Below are 13,237 nucleotides of genomic sequence, written 5' to 3'. Positions count from 1 at the left end.
AGGTATTTCTTACTTATTTTTTTGACTTATTGGTCGTCTGCTGCTGTAGGCTATCCACCAAGGTGGACAAGTGGTGTGTTCAGAGATGAGAGATGCTGTTGCATTCATACCACTGTTGTAATGTGTGGTTATTTGTGTTACTGTCACCTTCCTGTCAGCTTTTGACCAGCCTCTCCACCAACCTCTCTCATTAACAAGGCATTTTTACCCACAGAACTGTTGACGTTTTTTGTTTTCCGCACCATTCTCTGCAAGCTCTAGAGACTGTTGTGTGTGAAAATCCCAGATCATCAGCAGCTTCTGGGATTCAAACCACCCTGTCTGGCAATAACAATCATTCCACGTCAAAGTCACTTAGATCACATTTCTTATGCATTTCTGTAATGAGAAATACTGAATTTGCTACTGCCATTAAAAAGGAAGCTATCGCTCAAGCAATCATTCCAATTCCTCAACAAGGATTATAGGCCTTATTACAAGAAATCTGCTCAACTAATCCTCATCAAACTAGTGAGGGAGTCGAATGATGGAGCCTTGCAATTTAACACCATCGCTGCACTTCTGCTAGTGTCCATTGAGGGTGGAAGTTGCAGTCAAAGCAATCGTACATTCATAATTCCTCCAGTTTATTAATTCCTCCATTCTAGGTGATTGGTCAATGGTAAGAGCTAGCATTATCTCTCCCCCTTTGCCACAAGTTAGCACAATGTAAAGATCAATAATTTCCCTCATTTTCATCTCTCAGATTTGTTAGTAGTTATGGGTTATGCTATGTCTGAGTACTTTGCTTTCCAAAACCTTTTTTATTTCAGTGACCAAGTGTCCACTCTACAGCAGTTAGCACACCACAGATTTCACCCGTCAGTCTACACTTTATTTTTTATTACACATCGACTAAAATAATAATTTGCCATATATTACACAAGACATCACGTCCAATTATGACATTTCTTCTTTGAATACTCTTTGAATAAATTGCTTGATTATATACACTATGCAAATAGTTACTAGTATTTGGATTGTGACATGTTTTGGATCTATACATTGGATTTGAAATAATCAATGAATATAAAATTAATGAGATCAAAAGTACGGACCATATGCTTTAATTTGAGGGTACTTACAAGCATTATCACGTGATCAGCTCACTTGCCATCATTGATGAGATGACTGCTAAAGGCAGTCACAGGGTGAATTCTGAATTGTAGAGAAACACCTTATCTGCTTAGATCCAACCAAGTACCTCAGTGTAGTTATACAGTGCTGAAGAAAAGGCAAAACACCCCAGAAGCAAACAGGTACTGAAGCTGGCTGCAGTCCAGTCCTGGTAGAGCATCACCAGGGAAGATACCCAGCATCTGGTGATGTCTATGGGTCACAGACTTCAGGCATACAAATGGCTGTTATTCCCACACTACGGACCACTTGATATGGATTTAAAAGTGAAATATAAACTCATTTTCATAGTTCTTGCAAATCCAATGTGCTGGAATAGAGCCACCAAAACAAAAACTGCATCACTGTCCCAACTTTGCATTTAACTATGTATAAAGTCTAAATAATAATTTAATGTTACAGTAGACCAAGATTCTCCAAAGCTGCGGGCTTTGTTTCTCTTCGCATACAGATTGCTTTTCTTTGTTGCCGTTCATATAATTCATAATGAACTCACTCATTTGTATTTTCATGCACAAAAACACCAAGTAAAAGAGTAAATAGAGTCCCGGAGCAGCGACTGAGGCAGCATCAAATGCCAATTACAAATCTGGGGTTTAATCACACACCGTCTGTTCAGGACGAGTAGCAGATGTGCAAGATTGTTTCCTCTCGAAAGCCAAAGCAAATCGTCTGGTAGACAATTTCACAGCTCAGTCTCAATCTCATTATGAGTTAAGACCTATGCCAGCACACAAAGCAGGGGCTGTGTCAGAATATTTCTGAGAGCAAGAGTCATGTAGGCACGTAGTGCCAAGACACAGAAAAAAAAAAAGCCCACAGCAAACCAGCCGTAAAATCTGTATAAGGAACTTTGGCAAATCAGTATTCTGAGCTCCCTTTTATATAATAAAAATGAACTTTTATTCAGTGCAAATTATAGTACAATCTCTCTTCCTTTATAGATTCAACATGATTTCCATGGCACCTGAATGTCTTGGATGCAGTCAACCTGAAAGTAAAAGTGTGCTCTTACAATAGTCTTAAATATATTTTTTGTAGCCATTTTGCAACCAAAGTGCTGTGACAGGTTGAGTGGAGACTCATTACTCCCTTTGTCTTGAAAGTTGAAATGGCAGAAGGCCAGGATTTCAGTCATTTGCCTTGAAAGCAAAAGTAGCAGGATACCATGAGCAAGCACTGCCCTTCAATGATCTGCATTTCTTTCAGAAGACTAGCAGTCAAAACATTTTAATGTTAATGTTTTAATGTTTAAAATTTAGCATCATGCTAAATGTAAGGGTTCTCCAGCTTCCCAGTAAAAACTCCAGCCAATGACGATGTCCAACACTCTGGGTCTACAGCAGATGAAGACTGTGGAAATATACCCCTTTCCAACAATGGGATTTTCACAGCCTGTGCTAGTGACCGAGCCTGTCAGTCAACATCTCTCTGTGCTAAAGCTCCGGAATAAGCAACCCAATTAAATCAAAGCAGCCAATCACAATATTGTGCACAGGATCAAAACTGACTATAATAGCCAACCAATTTAAGCAGTGGAGCTGGGTTACAGAGGGGAATTCAATTGAATTGAATAGACACATGTAATCTGTGTGTGATGCACTATATGGAGTGTTACCGGTTTCTAATCTTTTCAAATCTCTTGGCCTGCCATTGAGAATGTAAATGACATTCAAAATCCAAATATTTTGATTCCCCTTTGCCCAAAACCCTTGAAACTAAAGGCAACCATTTTGGTCATGAAACGTGGCCTGAAAGTGCAGGGCACATGTATAGCTGCGTACATTTATAGCTGCGTACATAAACACAGCTCTTTGTCAGTTAGTCCTGTAGCTCAGAGCTGGTGCGCCCACCTGCCACAGAAGGTTAAGCCAAGCAGCAGAGATGTGCCCGGGAGGGGCCACTTGTAGCTCAGCCCAGCTCTACCGTACCCTATGACGCCCAACTCGTATTGACAGCAGTGCTTAGCTGCAGTGGCCTGCATCACTGGCCCTGCCCACTGCACTCCCATTGCTAGTAGAAATGCAATGAATGGCTACGGAAAGCCATTCCAGACAACAGTAGTTGCATAACAGGGAAGCTGTGGGTTCAGGCAACATTGAGTCCAATTCATTCAATACATTTGTGCTCAGCCAGAGCAAATTGTGATCAAAACACATGCATACATTCAATACATTTAGCAACATTGTACATCAACAGATGGAAGGGATGGATTTGGCATTTTAGGAACATCTAGAAAAATAAAAGGTTGGAGGTTGACATCGCCCAAAAACAACTTATGCGTCACGGGCCCATCAGCATGATTTGCCACTTAGGACTCGCCTGATTGGCCGATTACAGTGAGCGTAATGAAGGGAACAGAGGCTAAAGAAAGCCAGGCATCCATCAGTGAACAACTGATGCCACACAATAGCTTCCGCATGATTCATAGCAATTACAAATCCATTTGAGCCTTACCTCCGCCAAATGTCAAGCTAGAGAATTAATTTGTCCCCTTTCGTCTCCAGTACAAACACTTACCTATTTCTGTTCTCCCAGAAATGGAGAAATCGCATTTTAACCAACGTATTTGGTGCACGCATGGGGTGTCCAGCCACTCCATGGATACAATGAAATGGTTTTATTTCCCCCAGAGGCTACATGTATCTGGTCCCTAGTATCTGCTGCTGAAAGGGACAGCATTAGTTCCCAGTACTGAAGCTCTGGAGGCGAGTGTTCATGACATCCTCCCCAAGTGCTCCGCATGTGGATCACTGTTGTTCAGACTCATTTCCTGACTTGGGGGGATACTTGCATTCATTTCTTCTCCAGGCAAAGGAGCAGTATTCCTCATTACACTTACCCTGTGTTACTGTAAAGATACCATCTCAGAGGGAAGACCAAAATATGAAACGTTCACTCTAAAGAATATCCATCCATGCTTGGCCATCACCTGCATTAATAATGTCATAAAATGGCAATGCACCATACATATGAGGGGACAACATTAGGAAATCTTCACTGAAATGCTTGATTCTACAAGTGCGGATTTTCCAAAAACATCTTGTTTGATAACCATATGTTTAATGAACCAGCAAGTCAGAATATAATTGTTGACTTTAATACAAGAATAGAAACCGACACCATAACTAATATTTGAAGCAATTTAAAATAAAGTATAGAAGCACGGCTTTAAAACAAACACTAAACCTAAAACTAGCACCACTAAAATTCAACAGTGTAAATGCTTGTGCACATTCTTAAAAAACAAGGTCTTCTGCATTCCAGGCATGCGAAACGATGTTCTTGCGCAAGCCCACACGTTGACAGCAAAATGGGAGACATCTTCCTTTCTGCAGAAAGAAAATAAAAGCAATACAGCCAATCCTGGGTGGAGAATCAGATCAACATCGCACCAGATGCGTTCCATCAAACGCCCCCCTAGAGACGGAAGCGATAAAACCGGTTACGATCGCCTCCGCCACCTCAGGCCAGGGAAACGCACAGCATGCAAGTCTGGAGCACGGAGCACGAAGCAGGAAGCAGGACCGAGAACAGACCCTTCGGAACAGTTCATCGCTAAGGAGATTGCAATGGCTCCCTTCTTGTAAGAATCTACTTCAAACTGTCCAAGAATCAACAATCTCATGGTGATTTCTGGACATCCAATCACCTTGAGATTTGCATTCAAATTTGCCAATGAGCTGGTTCTAAGCGTGAGTGAACTGATTCAAGACAATTAATTTTGTGTATAGTACCACAGCATAAAATGCTTATATTCGATGAACTAGAAACAATATACTACCAACCTTAAAGCCCAGTAGACCTACTTGAGGCCAACCTTGTTTTACAATGATGTGGGGACAGCACCAGCAAAACTAGACCCTGGGGCACAGATTAACAGCAAGATGCTTCTTGAGCAAAAACAGAATTAATCTTTGTGATGTTCATTTTATACTAAATACTGAGCTCTTAATGCATTGCGTGACTGCCATCTATTGGCCATTGGCAAGCACATCCGACAGTGAGGAAAGCCTTGCCGAGGGTGAACGCATTCAGCCTTTGCTTTAATGTGATTTTAAAAAGGTTCTTGTAATCCTGGATTTTATAAATATTGCCTGCCCCAAGCAGCCCTAAAGGACATGCAGTCGATGTTGCACTAATCTGATTAGCGCAAGCAGAATGCGTTTTAGGGACCACACATCTAGGCTACTCTAGCAAATGCTCAATATTATACGCAGTTTTGCACACCGAGATTATAAATGTTATGCGCATGCTGCTCACACCTAGATCAGCTGGGACTAACCGACAGAATATGACTCTGCATTTCCATCAAAACCTCATTCATAAAACTTTGTTTTTCATTTTTACTTTTTGCATATCATTAGGTTATGGATACAGGGGATGCATGCATCAGTAGGGTTTTATGCAGAACATAAGAGTGCAGAGATAATACCCAGGTGCCAAGACGGCGAGATCAGAGGCCATCAAACAGTAGGGACAACACCACATGTTGGTTTACAATGTGCAGACATTTAGTGCTATGCGTGCACTACATACAAAGAGGTTAACTCCTCATGTACAGCTTCACTCTCAAAGGGCCAGGACATTCAAAAATGGGTGAATTCTGATAATGCGTTTTTTTGTTTTTTTTTAATAGTTCATATTTTTATTTCATTATTTTTTAGTATTCTTCTCGTCTTGACTATTCAGTCTTCTATTTTTTGCATTTCAGACTTTTCGGATTTTTACCTCTCCTGAACACTTTTGTTTAACTTGCTTTGGTTGTGCAAATAATTGAAATATTTTTTTATAAAATATATACGTTTTAAAATATAATTGTAGTGAGAACTGTCAGACGCAGACTGTACTCACAGTTCTTCCACGGCAGTGTGGTAGGAGCACGCAGGCCAGGGGGGAGACTGTTTGTGGTCCTGGTCTCTGCCCTGGAGCTGGGAAAGAATCAGAAAGAGGTAATACAGGAGATGCTCAAATTAATTAGACAACACGCGACTGCACTGAACAAAGTAACGAGAGGTCAGACCTGGGTTGAATCTGAAAACCCTTAACCATAATAAATCCTTGCAATGGCCTAACATGGACCATGGGTGAAGTGGCCCCCCATTTTATTTTTTATTAGTCAGAGTTTACGGTCACTGCCCGAGTTCTGCTGGCTCACTACTCCCCATCCCAAATCACCATCTAGTACATGTCCATATAGGGAACAAAATCATGCGAACAGTGAATTTTGACAGCAGATGTTGTCCTTGTCATCACCTAGGCCACAAGTCTGCTGCATATAGCTACAAACGCCTAGAAGAGTAAACTACTTTAAGGTATACATTTCGAGGCTTTGTAAAATGCTGAGACACCGTTATCAAGAAACACTGCACAGCTTGTTAAGATTATTGGATTGCAATTGTCCTTGGTACAAAAACCAGCATACACAGGGGTACTTCAGGACCGAGTTTGAGAACCACTGGTCTAAAGCAGCAAAGAGCCGTTACCTCTCCTGGTTTAGCTTAGATGTGGACACCCCCCAGATGAAGGTGGTACCAGGACTCTCTTCAATCTCTGCAGTGAAAACACCAAACAGGCAGTTCAGTCACGGTTCAACAACCTGGACATTTGTTTGCTTACTTTCCTGAATCTTCTACATGCTTAAAACTTGCAGTTCCACCAGGAGAGCACTGAAATCAATACATTCCACTGAAACGCCCATGAAAATTCATTACGGAACATGGGCCAGGTACAGACGCAGCAGTCATTACGAAAAGGGGAGTTTACAATCCACTCGCCTTCATCCCAGTCTAGAATCTGCCCTCGCCTTCATCCCAGTCTAGAATCTGCCCTCGCCTTCATCCCAGTCTAGAATCTGCCCTCGCCTTCATCCCAGTCTAGAATCTGCTACCGCCTTTATCACAGTCTAGATTTTGCTCACCTTTATCCCAGTCTTCACTGCACTTGGGGTTTTCCCAGGTGTTCACAGGGACATGCCACTTGCTCCGGACCTCGCTGCTGCCCACTGCCAATAGTTAAAAACACTTAAGTCCACAGATCCTTTATGACAGGGAAATGGGACAGTGAAAATTATGGAAAATGCAGCAAGCCCAACAATTATTTTTAAGGAGCAAGCATGTGGATACCTTGGCCAAAAGGAAGACTAAGAAGCAAGACAATCGTTACAATACTTGTATTTTCAAGTTGTCCTGACAGAATATTTAATTTTCTTTTTTATATGTTCCCAATGGTACTGCCGAAGTATATTGCAAAAACCTTATAAAAAATAAAATAAAAAGTCCCTGCCTCTTCCCCTCCAATCTATTGGACAATTGGACTCCACCTATTCCTCTCAGTACTACCTCCTAAAAAGTATGGTTCTTACTGAAGTGTGCTCTCAGTACTACCTCCTAAAAAGTATGGTTCTTACTGAAGTGCTCTCAAATACATTTGGTAATATGAGGATTTTAAATGCACTACATTTAAAGAATTTCATCTTCCAAACTTTCTCACCCAGGGTACTCATAGCCTACTAAAATTAAGCAGTATGTTTAGTAAACAGTACATATTTTGAAGATGCATTTAGGAAGCAGATTCCTTTAGATGGGTTCATCATATCTAAGGTTAGCATGTGCCAGGGTGGCCAACGTTTGTGTACAAGGGCCCCAGTAGGGTTTCTATGATCAGAATACTCCCAGCTTTTCTTTCTTTGAGGAAATCAGGTAGGAGTTCATACAAATCTCCCAACGAAGCCAGAAATTCATCAATTAATTCCCCAATCCCATCTCTCACGGTCTTCAGTGTTGACAGAGCTTCTGTCCACACAGTTGGCAATGTGGTGTGACAGCTCATGCTTGGGCATCAGGTGGCGTGCGTTGAATGGGCACGTCTTGAGCTCCTGAGCCAATTTTGGGTGGTTCTGTTAAATAAATAAAAACCGCAAGGAAAGAGAACTGACTTACAAAAATAAAAAGTTTTGGCTCTCCCAAACAACTATATCCCCATGAACACAGACTTAATTCAATATTAAGTGTATTCAAGCCAACCAAACTGCAAGACAGAAATGGTCTGAATACTAAAACAAGTGACATTATCTTCCACAATTCTGTTATGTCCAAATGCTATGATCAAAAGGACAAAATTTAAATGAGGCCAATGGGAAGAGACTGCTACTTCAAGCCATGCCATACTAGCTGAAATTCAGCTATCGGATGCAGACTGAACTAGCTGGATCTCAGCCAGTGGCCCATTGCTACGCCCCAAACAGCAGCACCCCACCCCTGGCTGCCAACCTTCTGACACTTGATAAGGTGGTAGGGAAAGCGACAGGCACGGATCTGATGATTCTTGTCATACGGGCACTGAAGCAGCCGGTCTGGATCAGCAACATCTTCAACATCTGGGGGGATGGATGAGATTATTTAAAAGTACTACATTGCAATAGAATGAACACAGTTAATACATTGTCCAATCTAAGTCAACTGGTAATACGTAAAAATCAAGACCAATGCGTCTACAATTAATGATAGTCTAGATCAGGGATGGGCAAGCCAGGCCGTATGCATTTCTGGATTTCAGACCAACTTCTGTTAATTATTGAATTAGGCCAATAATAAATAAATAGCCCCATTTTGTCTTCAGCCAACAGGCAACTTGTTCGTCTGGCAATACTTTGGACGAGTGCGAGGCCGGGGTTCAAATCCCACCCCGAAAATTTAACTTCTTACAGGTACACACCCATCCCCATATTAGATACAGAAGATCCTGTTCATTTTCAGGCTTAATTGGTTGAGTTCAGTATCTTTGTGTATGTGTTCACGCTGTGTCCCAAATGATCTAAAGCGGTGTCCCAAATTACCAAACGAGGAAAACCAATTTTGGATGAGTGATTGCAAAATAGTTTGCTACACATTCACGTTATATCAACATTTTGCCAATTTATAAGAATAGCGAAGGCGATTGTAAAAATGTGCAGTGTTATGGGCATCTTATTAAAATTGGTGGTGAGGGCAGACTCAAAATGAATTTACAAAATGTGTCCCAAGGTGCCCGAATTCACCCTATATGAAATGGTTCCTACCAAAAATGTACAGCCCACATTTTTTAAACAATCACGTAGCCAACACAAACTCTTGAATCATTGCATGATTCATTCTATAATTAGGGGTACGTGTCATGCCCATGGGTTGTATTTATCAATTCGACTAAATATTCACTTTAAGCAATGATCAATTTTATATTGGGGCACATTTCCCATTCATTCAATAAAAAAAGTTGACCGGTTCCATCATTTATTTTGCATAAAATGCGTAAGCTATACCGGAATTTGCAGTTTTTGTGCTGTCCGGTTTCCTAAATGTCAAGTTTTGCTCTTCAGATTAACACTAGAATATATGTTTTTATATATTATTTTCATCATTTGTTCAAAACAGTCATTAAAACATTGTGTTTTTAAAAACTATTTAAGTCATTAATACCACTATTTCCACTGTGTCCAAAAAATCTGTTAACTGTGTTACCCATTGACAAAACTATAAATCAGTAATGGTTTGCGCCAAAGTCACACGACCAACTTCACAGGAAGTCTCTTCCTTTTTGTGGTGGGCATTTTGAAGACACTGTGGCAAGTTTCTACTCCTCTTCAATATTTCATCAAAATGAGCATCTGCACAGTGGATTAATTGTACATGAACCGTGTTATGTTCTTGTGTACTTGCTTTAGATATTATATTTCCAAAAATGTAGAGAAAGTGTATCAAAATATGTGATCAATGTTATGTGGTGAAGGTCTGCAGTTCTAACTTCCGCACAAAGAGCCTAAAATGGAAGAAATGTTACCCGTTACCTGTCAACTGTGCTACCCATCAGGTGTAACAGTTCACAGGGATAAACACGGTTGACATCTTGGCAGGGTTTATTGTCAATTTATGCTTATATTGAGTGTTGTTGATACTGTAATGTACATTGAATAAATCATTACACAATACCTTTACTATTGGTGTAATGTAATGTAATGTGTGTAATGTGTAGTACTTCATTCATGTCTGACAATTTGTCTGTAACAGTTGACAATGAATAAAACATTTTTTCGAGTCTAAGCTTGATAATTACTGAATTTAGCACATTACAGGGTATACTAAGGGAACAACTCTATATTATTTAGCAAAAAAGCACACTTAGCCCATTTCTTCACTTTTTGGTGGATATAAAATCTACCCATAATTATAGAATTACTCGTTTATTATTATAGAAAGGCATCTTAAATTAAACCAATTCAATCCGAAAAGAGCCGTGTAGAGGTTTCGGTTTCAGCCCCGCACCAGAACAAAGCATCGCTGTGGAAAAGGCAGCTAGCAGACAGTCAACTTATTTACGAATGAAGTTCGACATTTCTCACCACCCTCTTCTTCCCAGCGACGCACAGAAACATTGGTGCATTTTTCTGCAGAACAGCTGGATCCCAGTCTAAATGTAGTCATCTCTGTCGGTAAACGTCACCCTCTCGTTGTAACCGGCCTTCTAGATGTTTTGCACTGGCGTCGTCGGCAACTAAAGGAGAAAAATATAGAAATGTTGACCTTTCAAACAGGCGATTTGTTTCAAAATATTCGAATGCCAGGTAATCGATTACAAATTCCGGAACTCGTCATTGTGAACACTGATGTTTGAAAACGACTTGCGTTAACTTACTGTCGCAGGAAATTAAGACGTGAAGATTGTTTCACTAGCCCAAAAGATTACACGTCTGTCCGCCCTTGTACACGAATGGCAGAACACAAGTTGACCACCCGAGTCTCGAATGCTTTCTCATGCACAACTTATAAACTTTGTCACTAGTCTCATTGGCCAACTTGCTACGATAGCCAACTTACCACCTATCCATAGATTTCTAAGAAAAATACCTTTTACGTGTAGAGGACTTCAGTTTGCAGCAATCAAGTGGCCAAACTTCGACTGGTGGCTTCTCTCATAGATAACGAGGGCCTCCGGAATCACATGACCTCCTATATAATTGGTTGTTTGGTTTCTTTCTCAAAAACTACTCATCGTTAAAACATCAACTTAATATGGAAACGCTCAAAAGACTTTCAGCTTGTCGTAAATATAATAAAAAATATCAGATATTGTTCATTTAGGTCAAATACCCTATTCCCGCTATGTTACGCCTACCCTATGTCAAAGTACCCGGATTCGCTGGTCTGGTCGTCCTGACGTCAAAGCCACGCCCCCTGGGTGATAAACAAATTGTTCTATTCAAAAATCCCATTGACCTTTTTTAAAAAAAAAATCTAATATAATATAATATAATCTAATATAAGAACTGTTCCAAAAAAAATTAGTCTAGCCATTTTACTCATATGATTACCAAGCATAAACAGACGCCGGAAAAGTACTAATTTATCCAAAGAGGCCGAAAATAAGAGCCCGCCTTCATATCGCCTACAATTTTCACGCTAACGACTAGCTATCCCACTACAATATGCCTGGCGCCATTTCCTCTGTATGGCTCATTCTTAATCACGTGACAATTTCCTTGACGATGACATGTTGGAGGACAAGCGGCCAAAGCAACCCATTCATTTTTGCGGTAAAAACACAGGGGTTAAACTAGGCCTATATGACATGGCATCCGTTAAAAAATATATTTATATATGGTGCCCATTCAATGTCAGCTTTCATATAAATAGTTGACATGTAACAGAAGAAAACTCTCTCCATATGAAAAGGTCTCCAGAGCCAGTATTTTGGGGAGCATTGGGGACAGTAATTTCCTGGCGGGTATTGTTCTTTAACACTTCATATGGTTACCGCTGCAGAATAAATAACATTTTCTCAAAACACAGACTGTTTATATAACTAAACATCATAAACGATACAGAGCCACCTCCCTTATTTTTTATTAAGTGGTTTTTATTAAGTGATTAAAAAAAAAAAAGTCTTTATGACCAAGGGGCCGTGTTTTTGATGTCAGACTTCAGTACTCTATAGGGGGTCGCCCAACATGCCAATGCTGTGTTCCATTTACTGTTGGAGGTATGAATTTCCCAGTTGAAATGTCCAATTTCCAACTTCCAAGCTTTCCAGGTACACAACGCCAAACGTAAACAAAGAACATGGCTGGCCGTGAACAACTGCTGGTGTTTATATGGGTGTAGTTACATTGGCAGCTAATCTGCAAAAGTCTGTAAATGGTATTTTTCTGAATGGTTTCACATTTTTACATTTTCCCAAAAAACCTTGTGCAGAGAAGATAACTTTCAAAGATCATTTGCCCTAACCAGCTAATTGATAACATTGGCAACATTATTTCACATCAATTCACACGCAGAACAGGCTTTACTATAAGACAAGATGTTTTATTTTAATGTCATGTAGTGTGTCTCCATGGGTGCTGCCATTGTTGTGTGATGTCAGACGGCTGCTTCTTGTGAAGTCGGGGTAGATGGATTTGCCCCAAGTTTACAAGTATGAATTTGTCACGTTTCATGTTTGTCATGTCATGTTTCATGTTTAGTAATTGTCTCAGTTACGTTATTGTCATGTCACGCATTATGTTAGTCTAGTCTCGCCATGTTTTTATGCTTTATTTCTTGTTACATTTAATTTTCATGTCATGTTACGTTTCATGTTTAGTAGTTATGATTTAATTGTTAGTCTTGTCTTGCCACGTTATGTAGTTTATTCATGTCATATTTGCAAACTTGTTATATCATGATTTATGTTGTTTCATGTTATGTTGTTCTGTTCATTGATTGGCATACACTTTTTTGTGTCTTTCTGCAAACCTTGCATTCATGCTTTTTCTCTCTCTCCCTTTCTGTCACTCACGCTTCCCCAATTGTTTCAATTTCCCTTGTTTTCTTACTAATCTACTAACGCTAGATCAGGATTGGGTAATACTAACATTCTAACCATGTTTACCTTATGTTTCTTGTGCATGTCATTTACTAATTTACTAACGCTAGGGCAGGATAGGTTTATTACTAATGACTACTAATTACCTTGTTAACTTGTCAATCCTCCACACCTGATTTCCATTCTCATGCTGCTCTCAAGCTAATTGTCTGCATTACATTACATT

The 13,237-nt window shown here is 40.1% G+C and overlaps 1 protein-coding gene across 6 annotated transcripts; it reads right to left on the bottom strand.

Annotated features, from left to right (window-relative positions):
- Positions 1–4,260: 4,260 nt before the first annotated feature.
- Positions 4,261–11,291, bottom strand: zgc:56699 (uncharacterized protein LOC405758 homolog). Of its 6 annotated transcripts, XM_061258654.1 has the most exons (9): positions 11,058–11,291; positions 10,846–10,909; positions 10,553–10,704; positions 8,448–8,554; positions 7,948–8,074; positions 7,097–7,180; positions 6,663–6,729; positions 6,031–6,107; positions 4,261–4,596 (listed from the first exon to the last, which is right to left on the bottom strand). In XM_061258654.1, the coding sequence occupies exons 3-9, from the start codon at positions 10,632–10,634 to the stop codon at positions 4,388–4,390; spliced, it is 753 nt and encodes a 250-aa protein (XP_061114638.1). In that variant the 5' UTR covers positions 10,635–10,704; positions 10,846–10,909; positions 11,058–11,291; the 3' UTR covers positions 4,261–4,387. The 6 variants fall into 6 exon arrangements, with proteins under 6 accessions (XP_061114638.1, XP_061114637.1, XP_061114636.1 ...); XM_061258653.1 differs by lacking the exon at positions 10,846–10,909 and having other exon boundaries at positions 11,058–11,288; XM_061258652.1 differs by lacking the exon at positions 11,058–11,291 and having other exon boundaries at positions 10,846–11,051.
- Between the last annotated feature and the right edge of the window lie 1,946 nt (positions 11,292–13,237).

This window comes from Conger conger, chromosome 10 (assembly GCF_963514075.1).
Source record: "Conger conger chromosome 10, fConCon1.1, whole genome shotgun sequence".
NCBI classification, from domain to species: Eukaryota; Metazoa; Chordata; class Actinopteri; order Anguilliformes; family Congridae; genus Conger; species Conger conger.
This window is presented reverse-complemented; position numbering and strand designations above follow the sequence as displayed.

Excerpts from the sequence above, each read along its gene's own strand:
- zgc:56699 (XM_061258654.1), bottom strand. The coding sequence starts at position 10,634 with ATGACTACATTTAGACTGGGATCCAGCTGTTCTGCAGAAAAATGCACC. Across the intron at positions 7,181-7,947 it reads CTCTGTCAACACTGAAGACC|TGGGCAGCAGCGAGGTCCGG; the intron begins GTGAGAGATGGG and ends AACTATTGGCAG. Across the intron at positions 4,597-6,030 it reads CACACTGCCGTGGAAGAACT|GGGGGCGTTTGATGGAACGC; the intron begins GTGAGTACAGTC and ends TTCCGTCTCTAG.